The 22,166-nt window shown below is 55.7% G+C and overlaps 3 protein-coding genes across 4 annotated transcripts; 1 reads left to right on the forward strand and 2 right to left on the reverse strand.

The window, feature by feature from the left end:
- Positions 1-1,104: 1,104 nt before the first annotated feature.
- On the forward strand, positions 1,105-11,067 carry LOC136750744 (calcipressin-1). 2 transcript variants are annotated; one of them, XM_066705781.1, is made up of 4 exons: positions 1,105-1,496; positions 9,185-9,358; positions 9,547-9,706; positions 9,922-11,067. In XM_066705781.1, exons 1-4 carry the CDS (start codon positions 1,371-1,373, stop codon positions 10,086-10,088), a joined length of 627 nt encoding a protein of 208 aa, XP_066561878.1. In that variant the 5' UTR covers positions 1,105-1,370; the 3' UTR covers positions 10,089-11,067. The 2 variants fall into 2 exon arrangements, with proteins under 2 accessions (XP_066561878.1, XP_066561879.1); XM_066705782.1 differs by lacking the exon at positions 1,105-1,496 and adding an exon at positions 8,231-8,613.
- Positions 11,068-13,662: 2,595 nt separating this feature from the next.
- On the reverse strand, positions 13,663-16,711 carry smim11 (small integral membrane protein 11). The gene is made up of 3 exons (XM_066705784.1): positions 16,563-16,711; positions 15,326-15,562; positions 13,663-13,855 (listed from the first exon to the last, which is right to left on the reverse strand). Exons 1-2 carry the CDS (start codon positions 16,578-16,580, stop codon positions 15,344-15,346), a joined length of 237 nt encoding a protein of 78 aa, XP_066561881.1. The 5' UTR covers positions 16,581-16,711; the 3' UTR covers positions 13,663-13,855; positions 15,326-15,343.
- Positions 16,712-17,071: 360 nt separating this feature from the next.
- Positions 17,072-20,217, reverse strand: mrpl39 (mitochondrial ribosomal protein L39). The gene is made up of 10 exons (XM_066705783.1): positions 20,061-20,217; positions 19,189-19,395; positions 18,845-18,984; positions 18,624-18,723; positions 18,463-18,530; positions 18,250-18,362; positions 18,080-18,145; positions 17,752-17,905; positions 17,493-17,540; positions 17,072-17,272 (listed from the first exon to the last, which is right to left on the reverse strand). Exons 1-10 carry the CDS (start codon positions 20,095-20,097, stop codon positions 17,183-17,185), a joined length of 1,023 nt encoding a protein of 340 aa, XP_066561880.1. The 5' UTR covers positions 20,098-20,217; the 3' UTR covers positions 17,072-17,182.
- Positions 20,218-22,166: the final 1,949 nt, after the last annotated feature.

The raw sequence follows: 22,166 nt of genomic DNA on the forward strand, positions 1-22,166 counted from the left end.
CTGCCTAAGTCCTTCAGGGGCACTCAGGCTGATCCTTTTAAAGGGCCAGGTGCAGCACAGAGGGAGTGAGCGGCCCGGCCCCCCACGTCCAGCCGAGGGGCCGCAGAGAGCCCACCGCAGCCAGGCTGGACCCCACAGACCACAGATCTGCAGCAGCAGATTTTGCTGACCAGGAGGCATTGTCCCCATCTCCTCCTCAGCGCTTAGGCCCCCAGAGGACTCCCTGTCCCACGCTTAGGGAATACTGGACAGTTTATATTCTGACCGCAGTTATAAAAGACATGTCTCCAAAACATCCCATAGGCATTTAGATATGATGAAACACAGCAATAATAATACTCACAATATAAGAACATAAGAGCATAAGACAGTGTCCAGTGTTCGCCCCATCGTGCTCGTTTGGTGTCCATTAATAACTAAGTGATCAAGGATCCTATCCGGTCTGTTTTTGAATGTTCCCACATTGTCTCTTCAGCCACATCGCTGGGGAGTTTGTTCAGATTGTGACGCCTCTGTGTGTGAAGAAGTGTCTCCTGTTTTCTGTCTCAAATGCCTTGAAGCCCAATTTCCATGTGTGCCCCGGGTGCGTGTGTCCCTGCTGATCTGGAAAAGCTCCTCTGGTTTGATGTGGTCGATGCCTTTCATGATTTTGAAGACTTGGATCAAGTCCCCACGCAGTCTCCTCTGTTCCAGGGTGAAGAGGTTCAGGTCCTCAGGCTGATATATGAATACCATGAATACTGCTGTGCTCTGTGCTGTACTGGGGGCAGTCCAGGCGTGTAATTTCGCACTGGCACCACTGGAGGGCGAAACACAGCCGCTGTTGACTGGAGCCGACAGCCCGGCCGCTGCTCCGCTCCGTGTGTATCTGTGGAAGTGAAGCCGTCAGTCAAGCGCTGTCTCTGGGTTATACGTGTGGGCCTAAAGGGGCCCGTTACCCCCGGAGTCCTGACATGCTCTTGTGGCAACAATAACGACATGACGTTGACATATTGTTAGTTTTATTTCTCATTTGCAGCGCTGTGATGTTCTTATCACTCAAGATGGCCGCTCGACATGTCACTCAAGCGCGGGGGTGTGTCTCTATCCGGCGCAGCTGCATTGGCGCAGACTGACGTCATCAGCGGGAAACGGCGGAGAAGAAACAGGGCTCCGTGTTTTCATCCAGCAGCGTCTGCCCGCAGACAGCCATCCTCCGCGCCGGGCTGCAGGGCACTGAGGCGGCCGCTGTCGGGCTCGTCTGCGCGGCTGTGCGTGGGCACCGGTTGGGGACGGACAGCGCGCCTGTGTCGGGGCAGCGGCCGAGCTCCAGAGCCCCGCACCGCCCGCACCGTCTCCGCGCCTCGGCAGCCTCAGCCCCCCGCCCGGCCATGCAGCAGCCGCGGGACAGGGCCCGGCCCGACGAGGCCACGGTGGACGTGCACTTCGCCGCCCTGCCCGACGCGCTGATCGCCTGCAGGGTGGCCGAGCCGGTGTTCGCGGACCCGCGGGTCAAGGTGAGCGACAGCCTGTGATGATGATGATGATGATGATGATGGTGATGGTGATGCTGGTGCTGGTGCTGGTGGTGATGTCAACAGTAATGACCTGCCGAGCAGCAGTTGCAGTGGTGCAGGCCGGGTCTCAGGACCCATCAGACCCGGGCCGGGCAGCGGGGGCTCTGGTGAGGTTGTCCAGGTCGGCACTGTCCCGGAGGAGCCCCGCCCTGCTGCGGTTTGTTCCGTTACTTAGTTGAACTAATAATTTCCTAAATCAGAGCCTTATCATTATGATGAGCAGTAGGGTGAAGAATAAAAGCTGTATAAGAAAATTATTAAGCAACCAACTTGGATAAAGTCAAATATAATCAAATTACTTCAATTAAGGGAGCAATTAAGTAATTGGGAGCGGGGTTGGAACAAAAACAAGCAGGGTAGGGGCTCCTCCAGGGCCAGGGCTGGGAGCCACTGCAATAGAAGACACTTGACCAGCCCGGTCTTGTGGGTTGACAACTGAGTGAGTCACCTGAAGCGAATTATTAGTTCAGATAAGGTATCAATTATGCAGCTAAGAGCTCTGCTGGGACTGGCTCCTAGGGGCCAGGGATGAGCCCCTTGCTGTGGACTCTGGCTGCTGCTCTCCTGGATCCCGAGGTGCTGGTTTTCCACTGTTGCTGTGAATTCCTGAGGTCTGGTCACGTGACCCGGCTGGATGTGTGCCAGCCGTTTTTCCAGGATGTGGATGCCGCTCAGGTGTTCATGTTGACTCCAGCGGACGGCTTGTTGTGTCTGGTTTTGCTTGGTTGGGTTCATATGCATCACAAAGCACAAATATTTGCTTCCTGGGAGCCGAGGGCCTGACTTTTCCGGAGCCCCTGGTGAGGATCGACGTGTTTGTTTTCGGAGCCCATCCCTGTTGTGTTTGTTTTCCATTGTGGAGCTGGTGGAGCCGGGTTTGGTCATGAGAATCAAAGGGTGAATTCCTGAGGTTGTTGAAGATGCACATTGGAGAGGAGTTTGAGCCGCACAGTGACTCAGGCGATTGCTACAAAACGTCCAGTATGGACACAGAGCAGGGCCTGTGGCGGCACTTGTTTTTCTATTACTTCTTTCTTTTCTGTGATCTCTCTTTCCTGCGCTCTCTGTCTCCCTCCCGCTCGGTGTCTGCGATGATGAACGCTTTCCAGCTCTGTGTGTTTTCCATACTTCATGCTCCAAGTGCTCATTTGTTTTTCCATGTTTATCGGTCTCTCTCCTTATTTCCCATGTGTGAGTGTGTATGAAGAAGTGCCAGAAGTGGGGAAGCATAAAAAAGACAAACACAATGTTAGGGTATATTGTCAAAAGTGTAGAATTGAGAACAAGGGCAGTGATGTTCAGACTGTACAATGCACTAGTTAGAGCTCATCTGGATACTGTGGACAGTTCTGGGCTCCACACTTCAAGAAAGATATCGCTGCTCTAGAGGCAGTTCAGAGGAGAGCAGCCAGACTTATTCCAGGTCTGAAGGGACTGTCCTACTGAGAGACTGAGGAACTGAACCTTTTCACCCTGGAACAGAGGAGACTATGTGGGGACTTGATCCAAGTCTTCAAAATCATGAAAGGCATCGACCACATCAAACCAGAGGAGCTTTTCCAGATCAGCAGGGACACACGCACCCGGGACACAAATGGAAATTGGGCTTCAAGGCATTCAAGACAGAAAACAGGAGACACTTCTTCACACAGAGAGGCGTCACAATCTGAACAAACTCCACAGCGATGTGGCTGAAGAGACAATTTGGGAACATTCAAAAACAGACTGGATAGGATCCTTGATCACTTAGTTATTAATGGACACCAAACGAGCACGATGGGGTGAAGGGCCTCCTCTCGATTGTCTGATGTTCTTATGTTCTTAACTCGGATATATATCGCACCGAGAGACGCGTCCAGGGACTGTGAGTGGCTGAAGTGCAGGTTTCTCGTGAGGCGTTCCACAAATAAAACAATTCATGGTTGGAGTATGTACATGCATACATAAATAGGCAGTGTTTTAAAATACATAATGATGATGCTGCAATGGAAACAAACCCACAGAAACAGCTCTAGGGAAGTTTCTGTGGCCACAGCTCGTGCGTGAGGCCGTGTCACGTGACTGCACTGAGGGCGTCTCGCCGGGCCTGTGCACCAGCCACTGCTGTCGGCGGGGTCCAGTCCAGTCCACTGCTCTGAGCCCTACAGCCCAGTCCAGTGAGGTCCAAGGCCCCGGCCCCTGGCTCAGTGTGTCCAGCCAGGTGTTGGACAGTGTTCCCAGTGCCTGCAGTCAGACTGTCCACACACCTGCCCCAGCTGTCCCGGACTGCTGTGCAGACTGTGCACCTCCCAGGCTGTGCTGTGTCTGATGAGTGAGCGTGCGGCACAGCGTACAGCAGGGCAAGGGTCCAGACGGATCAGCGCTGCCCCCTCCCCCGCCACACTGCTCCCCTGCGCTCTCTCTCCAAGCCGCGCTACGAGTCGATGCATTGTTCACAGTAACCCAACACCCACAGTCTTGATTACCTAGTGGAAAATGCTGCTGCTGCAGGCCGGGCCCTGTGACTCACTGAGGAATGTGGCCCGCGGAGCCCCGGGGACGCTGAGCTCCAAAGGCCCGGACCGGAGCCGCGTCTGCGCACACGGTACCAGGTTTCCATGCGTGGCGTGTGAGGCTGCCTGCCTGTGTGGCGCTGCCAGGGCACCCTGTTCATGGTCGTGCCCGGCCCACCTGACTGCCCTGCGTACTGCGCCGTCTGTATCTCTCTCTCTCTCTGCCCCTCGCTGCGCTGCCCTCCCGTCTCATAGACCAGTGTGTGGCCCTGGGACGGCTGCTTAATAGCTGGGGGTCTGGGGGGGGTCTGGGGGGTGCATCTCTGGCCCTGCTTGGGCCCCACTGTCTCCAGGTAGTCATTCCACCTGAGCAGGCCGACCCCGTGAGTGAGACGCGTAGTGAGCGAGAGACGCAGTGACACTCACAGCAAGAGACAGACAGAGAGACACTGTGACACGCACAGCAAGAGAGAGAGACACTGTGACACGCACAGCAAGAGACAGAGACCGAGAGAGAGAGAGAGACACTGTGACACGCACAGCAAGAGACAGAGAGAGAGAGAGAGAGAGAGACACTGACACGCACAGCAAGAGAGAGAGAGACACTGTGACACGCACAGCAAGAGACAGAGAGAGAGAGAGAGACACTGTGACACGCACAGCAAGAGAGAGAGACACTGTGACATGCACAGCAAGAGACAGAGAGAGAGAGAGAGACACTGACACGCACAGCAAGAGAGAGAGACACTGTGACACGCACAGCAAGAGACAGACAGAGAGACACTGTGACACGCACAGCAAGAGAGAGAGACACTGTGACACGCACAGCAAGAGACAGACAGAGAGAGAGAGAGAGACACTGTGACACGCACAGCAAGAGACAGAGAGAGAGAGAGAGACACTGACACGCACAGCAAGAGAGAGAGACACTGTGACACGCACAGCAAGAGACAGACAGAGAGAGAGAGAGAGACACTGACACGCACAGCAAGAGAGAGAGACACTGTGACACGCACAGCAAGAGACAGAGAGAGAGAGAGAGAGAGACACTGTGACACGCACAACAAGAGACAGAGAGAGAGAGAGAGACACTGACACGCACAGCAAGAGAGAGAGACACTGTGACACGCACAGCAAGAGACAGAGAGAGAGAGAGAGAGAGAGAGAGAGACACTGTGACACGCACAGCAAGAGACAGAGAGAGAGAGAGAGAGACACTGTGACACGCACAGCAAGAGAGAGAGACACTGTGACACGCACAGCAAGAGAGAGAGACACTGTGACACGCACAGCAAGAGAGAGAGACACTGTGACACGCACAGCAAGAGACAGAGAGAGAGAGAGACACTGTGACACGCACAGCAAGAGACAGAGAGAGAGAGAGAGAGACACTGTGACACGCACAGCAAGAGACAGAGAGAGAGAGAGAGAGACACTGACACGCACAGCAAGAGAGAGAGACACTGTGACACGCACAGCAAGAGAGAGAGACACTGTGACACGCACAGCAAGAGACAGAGAGAGAGAGAGAGACACTGACACGCACAGCAAGAGAGAGAGACACTGTGACACGCACAGCAAGAGACAGAGAGAGAGAGAGAGAGAGAGACACTGTGACACGCACAGCAAGAGACAGACAGACACAGTGACACAGCAAGAAACAGAGAGAGACACTGTGACACGCACAGCAAGAGAGAGAGACACTGTGACACGCACAGCAAGAGACAGAGAGAGAGAGAGAGAGAGAGACACTGTGACACGCACAGCAAGAGACAGAGACACTGTGACACGCACAGCAAGAGACAGAGAGAGAGAGAGAGAGACACTGTGACACGCACAGCAAGAGACAGAGAGAGAGAGAGAGAGAGACACTGACACGCACAGCAAGAGACAGAGACAGAGAGAGAGAGAGAGAGAGAGACACTGACACGCACAGCAAGAGAGAGAGACACTGACACGCACAGCAAGAGAGAGAGACACTGACACGCACAGCAAGAGACAGAGAGAGAGAGAGAGAGACACTGACACGCACAGCAAGAGACAGACAGACACAGTGACACAGCAAGAAACAGAGAGAGACTGTGACACGCACAGCAAGAGAGAGAGACACTGACACGCACAGCAAGAGACAGAGAGAGAGAGAGACACTGACACGCACAGCAAGAGAGAGAGACACTGTGACACGCACAGCAAGAGACAGACAGACAGAGAGAGAGAGAGACACTGACACACACAGCAAGAGACAGACAGACAGAGAGAGAGAGAGAGAGACACTGTGACACGCACAGCAAGAGACAGAAAGACAGTGACACAGCAAGAAACAGAGAGAGACACTGTGACATACACAGCAAGAGACAGACAGACAGAGAGAGACACTGTGACACGCACAGCAAGAGACAGACAGACAGACAGAGAGAGAGAGACACTGACACGCACAGCAAGAGACAGACAGACAGACAGAGAGAGAGAGAGACACTGTGACACGCACAGCAAGAGACAGAGACACTGTGACACGCACAGCAAGAGACAGAGAGAGACACTGTGACACGCACAGCAAGAGACAGACAGACAGACAGAGAGACACTGTGACACGCACAGCAAGAGAGAGAGACACTGTGACACGCACAGCAAGAGACAGAGAGAGAGAGAGAGAGACACTGTGACACGCACAGCAAGAGAGAGAGACACTGTGACACGCACAGCAAGAGACAGACAGACAGAGAGAGAGAGAGACACCGTGACACGCACAGCAAGAGACAGACAGACAGAGAGAGAGACACTGTGACACAGACACAGAGAGAGAGACACTGTGACACGCACAGCAAGAGACAGACAGACAGAGAGAGAGAGACACTGTGACACGCACAGCAAGAGACAGACACACAGTGACACAGCAAGAAACAGAGAGAGACACTGTGACATACACAGCAAGAGACAGACAGACAGACAGACAGACAGAGAGAGAGACACTGTGACACACAGTAAGAGACAGACAGACAGACAGAGAGAGAGAGACACTGTGACACGCACAGCAAGAGACAGAGAGAGACACTGTGACACGCACAGCAAGAGACAGACAGACAGACAGACAGAGAGACACTGTGACACGCACAGCAAGAGACAGGCACACTCGGCCCCAGCCTGTTGTTTTCCAGGCTGGGGGGTCAAAGGTCGCCTGGATATTCTGGCTCCAAAGCAGAGATGAGGCAGTGCGGTATTTTAGGAGATCAAAGTGTTTTGAGTTCAGAAGTGCTGAGCCGCTGTGTGCTGACAACTATAGCCTCACCCTCAGGCTCCGCTGAACGCACTCTACACGCACAGACACACACACACAGGAATACACCTGATGCTGAGAGACACACACAGGGACAGAAATACCCTTGACGCTAAGAGACGTTGTAGAGGATCTGAGACTGGAGACACACACACACACACACACACACTGCTGGGCAGGGAGAGCGTGCCGCAGGCGTGCACACAGACAGGCAGTGGAATTAGCCCTGATGGAAAGTATGTTGGCAGACCAGTTCATAATACAGCTGCCACTCTGACAGCTCAGCTGATTTACATTTTCCACTTTCAGCAGCAAAAAACAGAAAGGAAAAAAGAGAAGAGAAGAGAGGGGGAGGGGCCGGCCGGCCGAGCTGATATCACCGTTTTCCAGTCCCTCCTTGCCTCTCTCTCTATCGCTCTTTGTCTCGCTGCGAATGTGTGTCAGAGCGAGTGAGGGAGTGTTTTGTGTGTGTGTCAGAGCAAGTGAGTGTACAGCGAGGAGAGGGGGAAGGGGAAGGAGAGAGAGAGAGAAGTGGTTTGTCAGACAGAGCCCGGCCCTCCGCTGCTGTTGTGTGGCCAAGAGACGGGGGTGGGGCCGCCTGTCAGTGCCGCTATAAAGCACTGTGAGAGAGAGAGAGAGAGAGAGAGACAGAGAGAGGGAGAAAGACGGTGATTCGCAGGCAGCCGCAGCAGCAGGAGGCTGTATTTCTGGAAGCTTCCGCGCGCTGAGATTATTTATCTGACCAGGATTAGCAGCTGTCAGCCTCTGGGGCTGCAGACCCACTGACCGGGCCTGCGCTGGGAGCTTCTGGGCCAGAGAGGGAAGCAGGAAGGAGAGAGAGAGAGAGAGAGAGGGGGAAGCAGGAAGGAGAGAGAGCGAGAGAGAGAGCGAGAGAGAGAGAGAGAGAGAGAGAGAGAGAGAGAGAGAGGGGGAAGCAGGAAGGAGAGAGAGAGAGAGAGAGAGAGAGAGAGAGAGAGAGAGAGAGAGAGAAAACCACCACAAGCTGGTCCCTGTGTGGGAATCCGGTGGGACAGGCTGGGCTGTGGACAGAGCAGTAGTCCAGGTTCTCGGGGTCGAGTCGTCGGAGTCGATCACGCTGGGGAAACCGCGAACGCCCCCCGTCCGCCCTCGGCACCCCCCCTTGCGACCCCTGACCTCCGAGGCTCTGAAGCGGATTGGCCGCTGCCTCCTTAGAGATCCCAGCATGCACCTGAAGAGGATGAAGTGCAACCCCTTCTCCCTGATCGCCTCACTGGGGGACCAGGATGTCTTCTCCCGGACAGAGACGCGGGTAAGATGGATAGACTCCCCCTGACCCCTCGCTGGACCGGGCTGGGCCTCGCAATAGCAGTGCAGCCGCCTCGACCGGGTTCTGACACGCTTACTGCGTCGCTGTGTTTTGCTGGGCTGCGCAGGGTTACTCGGGCGTGTTTTAAACCCAGTGCAGTCCTGTGAGCGACTCAGGGTGAGAGGGCAGTTGTTCCAGATGTGTTGGATTGTTAATTGAGCTCAAATAGACGGATCACTTGCAGAGCTCATTGATCCGGATTCATTCTGTCCCAGTGATGTGTTTGTGGGGGTGATGCCAGTGTGATTGGTGGCGCTGACTCCTGCTGCCTCTCTGGGGTGTTGTGTGTGACCTGCATCCTCCCGACTCAGAGAGGTGTGTCGTTCTGTGGCTCTGCGTCTCCGTGAGCTTTAGTGGCAGGACAAGTTTACACAAGCGTTGCCAAAGCGTTGACAGACCGAGAAGAGAACAGATACGACATGCCACACCCCTGTCCCTGTGCCGTCAGTGCACATGCTGCGTGTCTCCCTCGCTCTCGCCCCAGTCTCATCCCTCTCTTCTCCTCCCTCCCCAGGAGAGTTTTGAGGCCCTGTTCCGCTCCTTCGATGGCGCCGCGTCATTCCAGTTCTTCAAGAGCTTCCGTCGGGTCCGCATCAACTTCCAGGACACGGTGGCGGCGGCCGAGGCCCGGGTGCGGCTCCACAAGTCCGACTTCAATGGCAAAGAGCTGCGGCTGTATTTCGCGCAGGTAGGTGCCTCGGACCTCCGACCCCACCGCCCCCCTGTCGAACACGGCTGAGATCAATGGGTGATTTGAGCAGACGGCACCTTCGTGACTGTGTGTGACAGCAGTGCCTCCCTGTGGACAGTCCAGGTGTTGCGATACTCGCTCAGTCCTCTCCCTCTCTACCTCTCTCCTTCTCTCCCTCTCTGCAGACTCTGCACATCGGCAGCCCCCGCCTGGAGCCCCCCAAGCCCGACAAGCAATTCCTGATTTCCCCGCCCGCCTCGCCCCCTGTGGGCTGGGAACAGGCGCAGGACGCCACCCCCGTCATCAACTACGACCTGCTGTGTGCCATCTCCAAGCTGGGCCCAGGTAACACACCGACACCCTGACACAGTGACACGCCCACAGACGCTCTGGTGGACTGAATCGTATTATGACACACAGACACCGTGACACATGCACATTAAAACATTGATATCATATATTGACACAGTGACCCACAGACACACTGACGGTCTAGACATGCCCCGAGCCTTTGCCGTCCGGCCCCTGACACCCCTGTCCCCCTCCCCCCCCCCCCCCAGGAGAGAAGTATGAGCTGCACGCCGGCACCCCCACCACCCCCAGCGTGGTGGTGCACGTGTGCGAGAGCGAGCAGGACAGCTCGGGGGGGGAGGAGGACGAGGCCCGGCCGCGCCCCCGCATCATCCAGACGCGCCGCCCCGAGTACGCCGGCCCCGCCCAGCACTGAGCTCCCCGCTGCGCCGCGCCCCCGCTGACACTGCTCTGAGGACAGGCCTGATCGCCCTGGTGTCCCGGTTGGGCTCTGGTTCTGTTGGACTCGATACTGAGAGCAGGAGGACGGACCGCTGAGTTGCTTGCATTTGTCCTTTTGGTTGTTTTTGGCGTCCGTCCGGGGGAGCGTGCGATCGGGAGAGAGGACGACGGGAGCTGCGTGAGTGTGTGTGTGAGAGTGTGTTATTTATACCAGGACTCTGACTGTTATCCAGTCTAAATCACTGTGTCCCAGAGAAGCCCCTGAGCGGTGGCATCACCGGCGCCCGTCTTTCCGCGTTGCCGGCCACGGCCCGCTGCCTGCTGGACGAACGAGCCGTGCGGTTCAGGAGGCGGTCAAACCAAAGACCACCGGGGCGCCAAGCCGGGCCGCGGCTCCGCACTCTGGACCCGTGAGACGCCGTTCACGACGGCGGGAAGCGCGTGGTCCGGATTCAGACGGGTGAGGAGCTGCCACGGCTGGTGGGGGGGTGCAGTCGCTCCCGGCCACGATGTAGCAGCGCTGTGTCTCACACACTGACTGTTCACGTGTAGCACTGTGGGCAACGCCTGAGGCCCCTCACTCCTTCTCACTGTGCGCGTCTCTGTAGCAGCAGGGTCTGTGTGCGTCTGCGTGTCTGTGTGCGCATTTGTGTGTCTGCCACTCGTCCGAGACGCCGGATTGGCCGCACTGCCCTGCTCAGGTGAGTGAAGCCCCCACTGGACTCACCGTCCGCTGTCCTGCAGGTGTCCTCTCCCCCCCACAGCCCTGACCCTCCCCGTGTCTGGGGGCCGCAGCCCGGGGCCCCCTGCTGTCCGAGCGCATGTCTGTCCTGGAACTCGGTCATATCTGTTACTGCGTACTGTTCACCATCGTCGATCTTGTGACTGTAATCATTATTATAAATAATACTGTTGATGATACAAATAATAATAATAAAAGATTGTTAACCTTTTGCACCGCTCCCTGGCTCTGTCTTTATTTAGTGTGTTATTGTTCTGATTGGTGCCGGCTGCTGATCCGGGGCAGAGCCGGGGGGGCGACCAGGAACTCTGTGCCTTGCATGGTGGACATCTGCGTACCGGAAATAAATACAGAGCAGTAGAGAGAGGAGGACTTGGCCACACAGTCCCGGTCCGACCCGTTCGTCCAGTTGGTCGGTCGAGGGGCCGGATCTGAGTCGGGCTGAGGGGTGGGCATCGCAGTGGGTGCAGTTCTCCAGTCCGTCCCCCTAGGGCAGTGTGGGCGGGAGCTCAGACTGTGTCGGAGTGGACCGCTCCCCTGGGCCTGGCTTGTGTGTGTCTGTGCATCTCCTCTGGGGCAGAGAGCAGGTGGGGAACTGGGCCCCTGGACCGACTCCATGACCGACCCCTGGGATCAGATCTCCGGACGAGTCGCCTGCTGTCAACACGGGCCGTTCAGACAGTGTCCAGGACGATCCGCTCCCTCTCTCAGGTGTAACTGTTTTCAGGAGCAGCTAATAAAGCAGGCGGAGAGGAGACATACAGACAAGCTCCCCCCAGAGAGAGGGACGTTCGAAAGGTGCAGCCCCTGTGTTGCCTCTGGAACACCGGCCCGGTCTGTCAGTCGGGACCATAAACCTGTTTTAATTGAGCTGAACTGAGAGAGAGAGGGGCCCTTCTGCGCCTCAGGCACAGGGGTCACCTTGTCCTGTCGTCTCCTGCTTATTAACCGTGCCGGAGCGGGGGGGTGCAGCCCTGCGAGACGGGGCATGATCTGGGAGCCGTCCCTCTCCGCACAGACACACGCAGAGACGGAGCAGTACAGACACACACGGTAGGGACACGCGGGAGTCTGACAGAGCGCCGTCCACAGACACAGGCGTCGACAGGGGGACAGCGTCCGTCTGTGCACTTGCTCCAGAAAGGTAATGTACGGGGGGCTGCAATATTTTACCACGTTTACCATTGTACACCACACCTTACTGTGTTTATTCCACCGTCCGCCACAGCGCAGGTTACTCCTGCAGAGTGTCAATAACACGGCTGTGAAGGTCGTGTTTACTTATTGTGGGAAAGTGCCGTGTTGTGTGAATGCTGTCCGACACAGTATTGAGTGACGCGGGCGAGGGGGTGCTGCAGCAGATTGTGGCGGAGCAGCACTTACTCCACCACAGCAGAGAAATAAATATAACAGTCACACACCTCCACTCCAGTCCCGGACCATACGAGTGCTATGAACACAGCACAGGAGGAGGTGTTTTTAATATATTTACATGTCTATTGTCCATATCAATCCCAGGAGTAGTAGTTACTGTGGCAGATCAGCGCATGTCCCTCTGCGTGTTTACCTCTCTGACTGTACATGCGTGTACATGTGTGTGTGTCCCACCCAGCAGTCCGAGTGGAGCCGAAAAGCGAGGGAGCTGCTGGGGCCACTCTCATCTCTCTGGGCCCCCCGTCCCCGTGATGAACAGCACTGTGCCACAGCCCCCTCTCCTGGCCAGCCTGCTGCAGCACTGCCTGAGCCAGAACCAGAGCGGGCCGGCCGGTGCGGAGCGGGACCCGGGCATCCTTTACATCCTGCTGATCGTGGGCCTGTTCAGCGCCTGCACCTTCGCCATCATGGTCCGCTTCATCCGCTCACGCAAGCTGGAGAGCTCCCAGGACCCCTACCACCTGTACATCAAGCACGACTGGGGGCCCGACCCAGGGCTCGTCCTCAGCAACCCCGCCACCCCACTGGAGCCCCCCGCCGGCCCCCACCACCGCCAGCTGCCAGGCTGAGAGGAGCGGGACCGGGACGAGGGACCGGGACAAGGGACCGGGGGAGTCCTCTGCCGTGAGCAGGCATCTGTAGTTCAGGGCGTCCCTCGGTGGCTTGTCGAGGTGTGCGTCACAGTGTGTTGTTCTGCACCACTGGCTCTGTGCTACTGAACTGTAAACAAGTGTGTGTGTGTGTCAGTGTGTCTGTGTGAATGTGCGTGTGTGTATGTCAGTGTGTGTATGTGTCAGTGTGCGTGTCAGTGCATCTGTGTGAATGTGCGTGTGTGAGTGTGTGTGTGTCAGTGTGCGTGTCAGTGCGTCTGTGTGAATGTGTATGTGTGAGTGTCTGTGTATGAGTGTATGTGTCAGTGTGAGAGAGTGTGTCAGAGTGTGCAGATGCTTCTTTAATAAATAAGATAACGGTAGATCTTTACTGCAAACCATGAAGGGTCTCTGTCGCTCGCCCAGTGTCTCCGCGCTGCTCTGGAGGCGCTGGCACCGACGCACTTCAGTTCAGTAACGAATCCTTTAATAAACAAATCTCGTCAATGAAGCCGAGCTCACTGTGTTCTGACTGGCTGCTGTGCTGCTCATCCTCCCGCCCCTCTCTCTGGACCAGGATTGACTGTGATGGACTGAGAGCGGTCCTCTGCAGAGAGCAGCGCACAGAACCGCAGCGGCAGGCAGCCCGACTCGCGGCTCTGGAGCCCCTGGTGGCTGCTGGGGTACGGGTCGGGCTGCCTGTCCACTCACTCCTGCCCACAGCGGCCGTCCCACACTGCACTGAGAGACAGGCCTGGAAAGAAACGAGCCAACGTGCGAACTGTTGAAAAAATACCTTTATTTACAAAAGGTTGGAGGGAAAGAAAAGTCATAAATATATGAAAAGCTGCTCTCCTGTGTCCGCGGTTCCTGCCAGCCCGTGTTCAGCTCCCCGCCTGGCGTGTCTGTGTGTCCGCCGACAGACAGTGCCCCTCCAGCACAGAGAGGACCCCCCACGGCCAGATACTCCACCACCTGACACACACACACACACACACACAGAGGGGTCAGACAGGGGGATTGACTGCACCCCGTCACAGAGCTGCACTGCTCATATTGCCCAGCAGAGTATTTCACCGTGAGGCAGTGCGTTACACTAATACACAGCATAACAGCCTACACCAGGGATGGCAAACCTGTGGCACGCAGACCCGTACAGGTTGGCACGCCAAGTGAGTGACTATCTGCGTTTTTACTTGCCAGCCCGCCCCTCAATTGTCAAACCTGATTGGCACTTCAGAAAACCAGTTTGTATATTGGGGGCGGCGCCGTCACTGCCAAGTCATCGAGCAGCGCTCACGTTATTGGCTGAATATTCATGGTTTAGGTCGAGTTCTCATGCGCAGATTTTCACAGTTATGCGCAGAACTGCAGAATGCTCCGCTCCCATTGGTGGAGCTGCGCAGATCCTAATCTACCCGTTTTAGTTATTTTACAAAATGTAAAAGCAGTAGATATTAAGTAAATATACGTTGAAAAAAGTGCATTGGTAATGACTGAGTGCAAGTGCAAACAAAACACAAAACAATATGAAGGGTTACTAATGCAGCCAAATGAACAACTTGTACTTGTATGTAACAGCAGGGCAATGAGAATCTGTGGGACTTTGTGCTTTTAATGGGGTTTTAAATTAACTTTAGCATTATAATCCTCAAACTTAATGTGTGATGAAATGTGATTCATGCATTTTACTGCACTGTAGCAATACTGCAACATTGAAATGATGTATCAATTGTATGATGCATTTATTCTTTAATGTTGTGACATGGTGTTCCACTATATACAATTAATTAAATGATATATACTTTAATTATATACAATCACTGTCCAAAATAAAAAGGGACATGTTCCAAAAATGATGGAGCTAGTGAAGTGCTATTACTATTGCTTTTTATATTCGTAAATTGACAATGTGTAAAATGGAACCTGCATATGTATAATCTTTTTTGGGAAGAATATGCGCCTCTTCATTCAGCTTCACGCTCTGCAGCTGACTCCCATTAGCAGACTGGAGCTGCACTTGCTCTCAGACTACAGAGGGATGGGGGGTTCAAGGTGGGGGGAGGCTGGCAGTGGATGCAGGTGGCGGGTGGGTGGGATGGTTCCATCTGTCCATAGTTTTTAGATTTTTCTGTATTGTGGTTTGGTTTGTTGGCATGTTTGCTTAATAACTTAATTACAACAACAAAATAAATATAAATATTGGTTAATAAAAATGCCATTTAGCCCCTGTATAAACTTTTATATCCCTAAATTATCATTGGCACCCTTTGGCACAAGTATACAAACCAGACTTTGGGCACTCCAGCCAAAAAAGCTTCGCCATCCCTGGCCTATACTGTGACAGCACTGCCTCTCAGGTTCCAGCGTAACGCACACACTGGGCTGGACTGCGGTCTGTGTGTGTGGCTGGACTGGACCAGGCCGTGTCGTGTGGGGCTGTACCTGTGCTGCTCCTGGCCCTCAGTCCTCCTTCTTGTTCCCCTCTTCCTCTTCCTCTCCCTCGTCCTCCTCCTGCTGGGCCAGCAGGGCCTCCCGGGCCCGCCTCTTCAGCTCCTCCCGCTTCTTCAGCTCCGCGTCGGCCTTGCGGCTCTGGTAGAGCTTGACTCCGGCGAAGCCCAGGCACAGCAGCAGCGTCTTGGCGGCCAGGATGTACATCAGCAGGGGGAAGTTGTCCAGGGCCTGCGGACACAGCAGCACCGAGGCGTCAGCAGGGACACCCGATCCACAGCACTCCTGCCACAACAACCCTCTGCAGCTGTCCAGTGTGTCAGTGTCAGTCACTGCAGCTGCTGGGGGCGAGGTGGGGACATGTGGCTCCCGGGGGCCCCTATCAGTGTCACTCACAGGGCCGGCAGAGGGAACAACGCAGCCGTCAATCACGGCGTGACGTCACCGCACTGGCCTGTCTGACCGCGGCTGAACGAAAAGCGCTTCCACACAGGCTCTGCATGCGGAGCGGTTTGAAAGGTCGACCGCACTGGAGTGAGCTACCCGTCCGCCCAGTCCCCAGTCCCCAGTCCCCAGTCCCCAGTCCCCGGTCCCCGGTCCCCAGTCCCCAGTCCCCAGTCCCCAGTCCCCAGTCCCCGGTCCCCGGTCCCCAGCAGCGGGCGGTGCTCGGTGCGCCAGGTGTACCGCACAGCCGGGCACTCGTCATTATACAGCGAGACAAGCCGGGCCGCACGCCCCCCACACCCGCACAGCGACACCCCATTAACACACCGCGGTGTCAGCACACCGCACACCGCACACACTCTCTCTCTCTCTCACACACACACACACACAGCACACTGCACACAACACACACACCGCACACACTCTCTCTCACACACACCGCACACTCTCTCTCTCTCTCTCTCTCTCTCTCTCTCACACACACTCTCTCTCTCTCTCTCTCTCACACACACCGCACACAGCACACTCTCTCTCTCTCTCTCTCTCTCTCTCTCACACACACTCTCTCACACACTCTCTCTCACACACACCGCACACAGCACACTCTCTCTCTCTCTCTCTCTCTCTCTCTCTCTCTCTCACACACACTCTCTCACACACTCTCTCTCTCTCTCTCTCTCTCACACACACCGCACACAGCACACTCTCTCTCTCTCTCTCTCTCTCTCTCACACACACTCTCTCACACACTCTCTCTCTCTCTCTCTCACACACACACCGCACTCACCCGCCAGTTCACTTCCATCGCGGCGCAGGTGTGACGTCACTCTCCGGACCTCTCGTGCGCAGAATGAAGATTCAGAGCCTGCGCGCGCAGCCCGGCAGGCAGCTTTAACTGCGCGGGGGCGGGGCCGGGGAGCCAGCGCGCCAATGGGAGCGCAGGCAGATTGGCAGCGGACCAATGGAATCTTCCCTCAGCAGGAAGGACAAACTTCCGGAATCTTCTGGAGCCTGACGGAGGCTGGACCAATCAGGAGCTGCGTTGTGGGAGAAGGGGCGTGTCTTACGTGTTTATGGAGGAAGTAAGAGCCTCGGAAGACCCTGCAGCGCCGGCACGCACATGCGCAGCGGAGACACTGTGTCCTTGAACGGGGAGTGACGGCAACTGCTGCAGCTCATATATTTCACATTTAAGATTTACAACAAGCCAGGAAACTCAGTCTCAGCTGTCAAGGGATGGATTGAGACAGCCTGAGATCTCAGACTCTCTCTCACAAACACATACACACACACACACAGTTTTACATACATTTTATTAGAAAGACACCAAAGGAAACAAATGAACAGGCTGGAAAGCTGCGGCGAGGCATCCGCCCCTCACTGCCACACCGGGAGCACATGGGCGGACTACAGCTGGGGGACTGAGGGGGGGGCCTGAGGGACCTCTGAGGGGGGGGCCTGAGGAGAAGCTGCACTTGCTGTGAGGGGGACCTCCACCTAGAGAGACAGAGACAGTAAATGCTTTGGCAACACTTGTCAACATGTCAGTAAAGCTCATTTTGAATTAGAGAGAGAGACGGATCAGGAAGGGTGGGATGGAGAGTCAGACACAGGCAGAACGAGAGACGAGTCTGGGAGACGGAACGAATCAGACACACTGGGGGTGGAGAGAGAGGGAAGTGGGAGAGAGGGAGGAAGCGGGGGTGCAGGGTCTCACCAGGCGCTGTGCTCTGTCCCTCAGTCTCCTCCAGACAGTGTGGTGAGCCTGGGAGAGAAACAGCTGTCAGACACAGCCCTGCCCTCACCAACGCCGCAGGGCAACACTGTCAGTGTGTCAACGGACTCCTGTGTGCCAATGTGTAACTCTCTCAGTGTGTGCGCCAGTGTGTCAGTCCCAAAATCTCAGTGTGCAAGTACATCAATGTGTCAGTGCGCAAGTGCGTCAGTCTCTCACTGCACGAGTGTCTCAGTCGTACCTCCAGCAGCAGGGGGAGGGACAGGCCCTGCACTCGGCGCTGCAGGCCCCAGCTGCCCGGCCCCAGGCTGTGGATGGCCGTCACCTCGTACTGACCGCAGAGCCCCGTCCTGCCCACCAGGGGGCCCCCACTCACATCCACATGGTCCCCACACCTGAGAGAGAGCGGAAGACGGGTTCACACACTGACCACAGGGACAGAGAGGCAGACACCTCGGAGAAAAGGTGGTTATCGTTTTTTATTGTACAGACACCTTGCTGCTGCGCCCCCTAGTGGCAGTGTCACACACACGCACACGCCAGCGATGGACAGACTGCTCTCCCCTCACCTGTACAGGGTGACTGTGCCACCGGGGCTCTCCGCCGCCCTCTGCTCCACCTCCTGCTGTTTACACCTGCAACACACAGGGGCACATTATCAGGACACAGGGCTACAGACCAGGAGACAGAAGAGAGCGAGGAGACAGACAGGGTGAGAGAGAGAGAGCAGGAGCGTTACCGGCTGTGCTTGAACACCTCCAGGGCGACGGCGGGCTGCACCTCCAGCGGCTCCCAGGGCAGGTCCTGCTGGATCAGCAGCTGAGCGTCCCGGGACAGAGAGTGCAGGACCTCCTACACACACAACACACACACCGACTTCAGTACACCGACCACTCGTCACTACAGTGGCCGACAGCACAGCACTCTCACAGACAGAGACGATCGCACAGACCTTGGAGGGGGTCCAGGAATCCAGCCCAGGGTCCAGGATGACATCACAGCAGAAGGCCCCCGAGATCACTGCCAGAGAGAGAGAGAGAGAGGAGCGTGAGGGGGAGCGTTGCGTTGCGTCGTGCCGTATTGTGCTGTGCCGTGCCGTGCCGTGCCGTGTACCTGGCAGCTCTGGGCTCCTCAGCAGCTCCACATTGAACTCCTCCTTGAAGGCAGCCTGCAGGACCTGACCCAGCAGCATCGCACACGAGCGCCAGTACGCCTGGAGACACGCACACACACAGAGTCAATACACAGAGTTAATACACACACACACACACAGAGTCAATACACAGAGTTAATACACACACACACACACACACACACACACAGTCTGCGGTCACCTGGTTGACGTGGTGAGGCTCAGGGTCCTTGAAGGAGAGCAGGGCAAGGGAGCAGGAGCTCGTCAGGGGCCGGTGCAGAGGCCACACCTCCCCATCCACCAGGGCCAGGGCCACACTGCTCACCTGCCACTCACTGAGGTCTGAGGGGGAGAGAGAAACATTTGAGTGAGTTTCATAGAAAGAAAACTACATTGATGATTGACTGCATGGTGTAGGTCAGTGAGACAGAGAGACAGGTCAGTGAGACAGAGAGACAGGTCAGTGACAGTGAGACAGACACACAGACAGACAGACAGACAGACAGACAGACAGGTCAGCGAGTGCGAGATGCTCGGTGTCCTCACGCTGTGCACAGCTGTAGGGGGTGGACAGGCCCCGGTTCATGACGAGCAGTGTGCCCTGCAGCCCCGGGCCCTGCAGAGACACTTCGATCTTCTCTGTGCGCGGGAACTGCGCCCGCTGCCTCGCCTGCTCCCGGGAGAACAGTTCACTGCGCAACCTGCGCAGCTCCGCAGACACGGGCCGCACCGCCGCAGAGCCCGACGCCAGCCCTGAGAGAGAACATACACACTGTATAAACACTGCAATATCTATGCCCATGTGTGTGCACTGGACTATTGCTCCGGCCACACTGTGAATTTACAGGGAGGCAGAGAGAGTGTATTGATGAAGATCATATTTCCTCAGTCAGTCTTCTACAGGCACGGCCCTGTAGCCCCCCGCTGTCACAGGACCCCTGTACTGCACATCCCTGTAGCCCCCCTGTCTACTGTATTGACTTCCCGATTCAACTGCCAATACACAACCAAAAACACCACATGCGACCAAAAAGAGCCGTAAAACACGGGACTGGCAGAGTGGGGTCGTGGGTTCAGTCCCGGGTGGGGGCTCTGCTGTACCCTTGAGCAAGACACTGTACCCAGAATGCACCAGTCAAACCCGGCTGTGTAAATGGGTAACTATGTAACACATAATGGGGTATACTGTAACAATTGTAAGTCGCCTTTATTACGTGCTAAATAAAGAGTGACAGAGCCAGCAAACAGCGTCAGAAAAATGTCACATGGGAGCAAAACATAAACGCAGTGTACACATGTCTCCACAGAGCTGCCCGACAGTACAGGGCTCTACCTGCTGGTCCGCCGGGCCAAGGTCGGCTCGGCTCGGCTCGGCGCGGCTCGGCTCGGCCCGGCGCGGCCGGAGGGACAGTACTCACTGCGGCAGAACAGCTGAGAGGCAGCGCGACACGCCATGCTGGCCGGTGCGGCTCTTCTCGGTGCGGGTGATTCAGTCCGGCTCTCAGGGACGCACAGCCGCGCTTGTCTTCCTCCTCCAGCTCGGTGCTGCAGTGAAACCCGTCCGCCGGGCGCAGCGCCGCGCCACGGTCAGGTCCCAGTGTTACTCGTTAAGTGTCTCGCTGTGTCCCGGACACGGTGCCGGGCTGCCGCCTCATGGAACAACCATGTAGATTGTAATATATGATAAGTGATGTGTCCTCATATTGTCCATATATCGGCATTGGCGCTTTTTGTAGAATTAAAAGCCACGGTACGTATTTCATGTAATCCATATATTTATTTTGAATTAAAGCATATGGTAGAGAATAACCTCATCACGTATTTTGAACACACATACAGTATCTGGATTACACACAAAAATACATTTCAAATATATCCCCGGTGTTTTAAATATACAGCTCGGTGTGTCAGTGCTGGGCTGCAGTGTGTCGGTGTGTCAGTGTGTCAGTGCTGAGCTGCAGTGTGTCGGTGTGTCAGTGCTGAGCTGCAGTGTGTTCAGTGTGTCAGTGCTGAGCTGCAGTGTGTTCAGTGTGTCAGTGCTGAGCTGCAGTGTGTTCAGTGTGTCAGTGCTGGGCTGCAGTGTGTCGGTGTGTCAGTGTGTCAGTGCTGAGCTGCAGTGTGTCGGTGTGTCAGTGTGTCAGTGCTGAGCTGCAGTGTGTTCAGTGTGTCAGTGCTGAGCTGCAGTATGTCGCTGTGTCAATGCTGAGCTGCAGTGTTTCAGTGTGTCAGTGCTGAGCTGCAGTATGTCGCTGTGTCAATGCTGAGCTGCAGTGTTTCAGTGTGTCAGTGCTGAGCTGCAGTGTTTCAGTGTGTCAGTGCTGAGCTGCAGTGTTTCAGTGTGTCAGTGCTGAGCTGCAGTGTGTCAGTGCTGAGTTGCAGTGTGTCAGTGCTGAGCTGCAGTGTGTCAGTGTGTCAGTGCTGAGCTGCAGTGTGTCGGTGTGTCAGTGTGTCAGTGCTGAGCTGCAGTGTGTCAGTGTGTCAGTGCTGAGCTGCAGTGTGTTCAGTGTGTCAGTGCTGAGCTGCAGTGTGTCGGTGTGTCAGTGTGTCAGTGCTGAGCTGCAGTGTGTTCAGTGTGTCAGTGCTGAGCTGCAGTGTGTCAGTGTGTCAGTGCTGAGCTGCAGTATGTCGCTGTGTCAATGCTGAGCTGCAGTGTTTCAGTGTGTCAGTGCTGAGCTGCAGTATGTCGCTGTGTCAATGCTGAGCTGCAGTGTTTCAGTGTGTCAGTGCTGAGCTGCAGTGTGTCGGTGTGTCAGTGCTGAGCTGCAGTGTGTTCAGTGTGTCAGTGCTGAGCTGCAGTGTGTCGGTGTGTCAGTGCTGAGCTGCAGTGTGTTCAGTGTGTCAGTGCTGAGCTGCAGTGTGTCGGTGTGTCAGTGTGTCAGTGCTGAGCTGCAGTGTGTTCAGTGTGTCAGTGCTGAGCTGCAGTGTGTCAGTGCTGAGCTGCAGTGTGTTCAGTGTGTCAGTGCTGTGCTGCAGTGTGTCAGTGCTGAGTTGCAGTGTGTCAGTGCTGAGCTGCAGTGTGTCAGTGTGTCAGTGCTGAGCTGCAGTGTGTCGGTGTGTCAGTGTGTCAGTGCTGAGCTGCAGTGTGTTCAGTGTGTCAGTGCTGAGCTGCAGTGTGTCAGTGTGTCAGTGCTGAGCTGCAGTATGTCGCTGTGTCAATGCTGAGCTGCAGTGTTTCAGTGTGTCAGTGCTGAGCTGCAGTGTGTCGGTGTGTCAGTGCTGAGCTGCAGTGTGTTCAGTGTGTCAGTGCTGAGCTGCAGTGTGTTCAGTGTGTCAGTGCTGAGCTGCAGTGTGTCAGTGTGTCAGTGCTGAGCTGCAGTGTGTTCAGTGTGTCAGTGCTGAGCTGCAGTGTGTTCAGTGTGTCAGTGCTGAGCTGCAGTGTGTCGGTGTGTCAGTGTGTCAGTGCTGAGCTGCAGTGTGTTCAGTGTGTCAGTGCTGAGTTGCAGTGTGTCAGTGCTGAGCTGCAGTGTGTCGGTGTGTCAGTGTGTCAGTGTGTCCGTGCTGTAGTACCCCAGTAGCACAGTAGG

The sequence above is a fragment of the Amia ocellicauda genome, chromosome 6 (genome assembly GCF_036373705.1).
Source record: "Amia ocellicauda isolate fAmiCal2 chromosome 6, fAmiCal2.hap1, whole genome shotgun sequence".
In the NCBI taxonomy this organism is placed as follows: Eukaryota; Metazoa; Chordata; class Actinopteri; order Amiiformes; family Amiidae; genus Amia; species Amia ocellicauda.

Excerpts from the sequence above, each read along its gene's own strand:
- LOC136750744 (XM_066705781.1), top strand. The coding sequence starts at position 1,371 with ATGCAGCAGCCGCGGGACAGGGCCCGGCCCGACGAGGCCACGGTGGAC. Across the intron at positions 9,359-9,546 it reads TGCGGCTGTATTTCGCGCAG|ACTCTGCACATCGGCAGCCC; the intron begins GTAGGTGCCTCG and ends CCCTCTCTGCAG. Across the intron at positions 9,707-9,921 it reads CATCTCCAAGCTGGGCCCAG|GAGAGAAGTATGAGCTGCAC; the intron begins GTAACACACCGA and ends CCCCCCCCCCAG.
- mrpl39 (XM_066705783.1), bottom strand. The coding sequence starts at position 20,097 with ATGGCGTGTCGCGCTGCCTCTCAGCTGTTCTGCCGCA. Across the intron at positions 17,906-18,079 it reads GGCACAGTCACCCTGTACAG|GTGTGGGGACCATGTGGATG; the intron begins GTGAGGGGAGAG and ends GCTCTCTCTCAG. Across the intron at positions 17,273-17,492 it reads GGGACAGAGCACAGCGCCTG|GTGGAGGTCCCCCTCACAGC; the intron begins GTGAGACCCTGC and ends CTGTCTCTCTAG.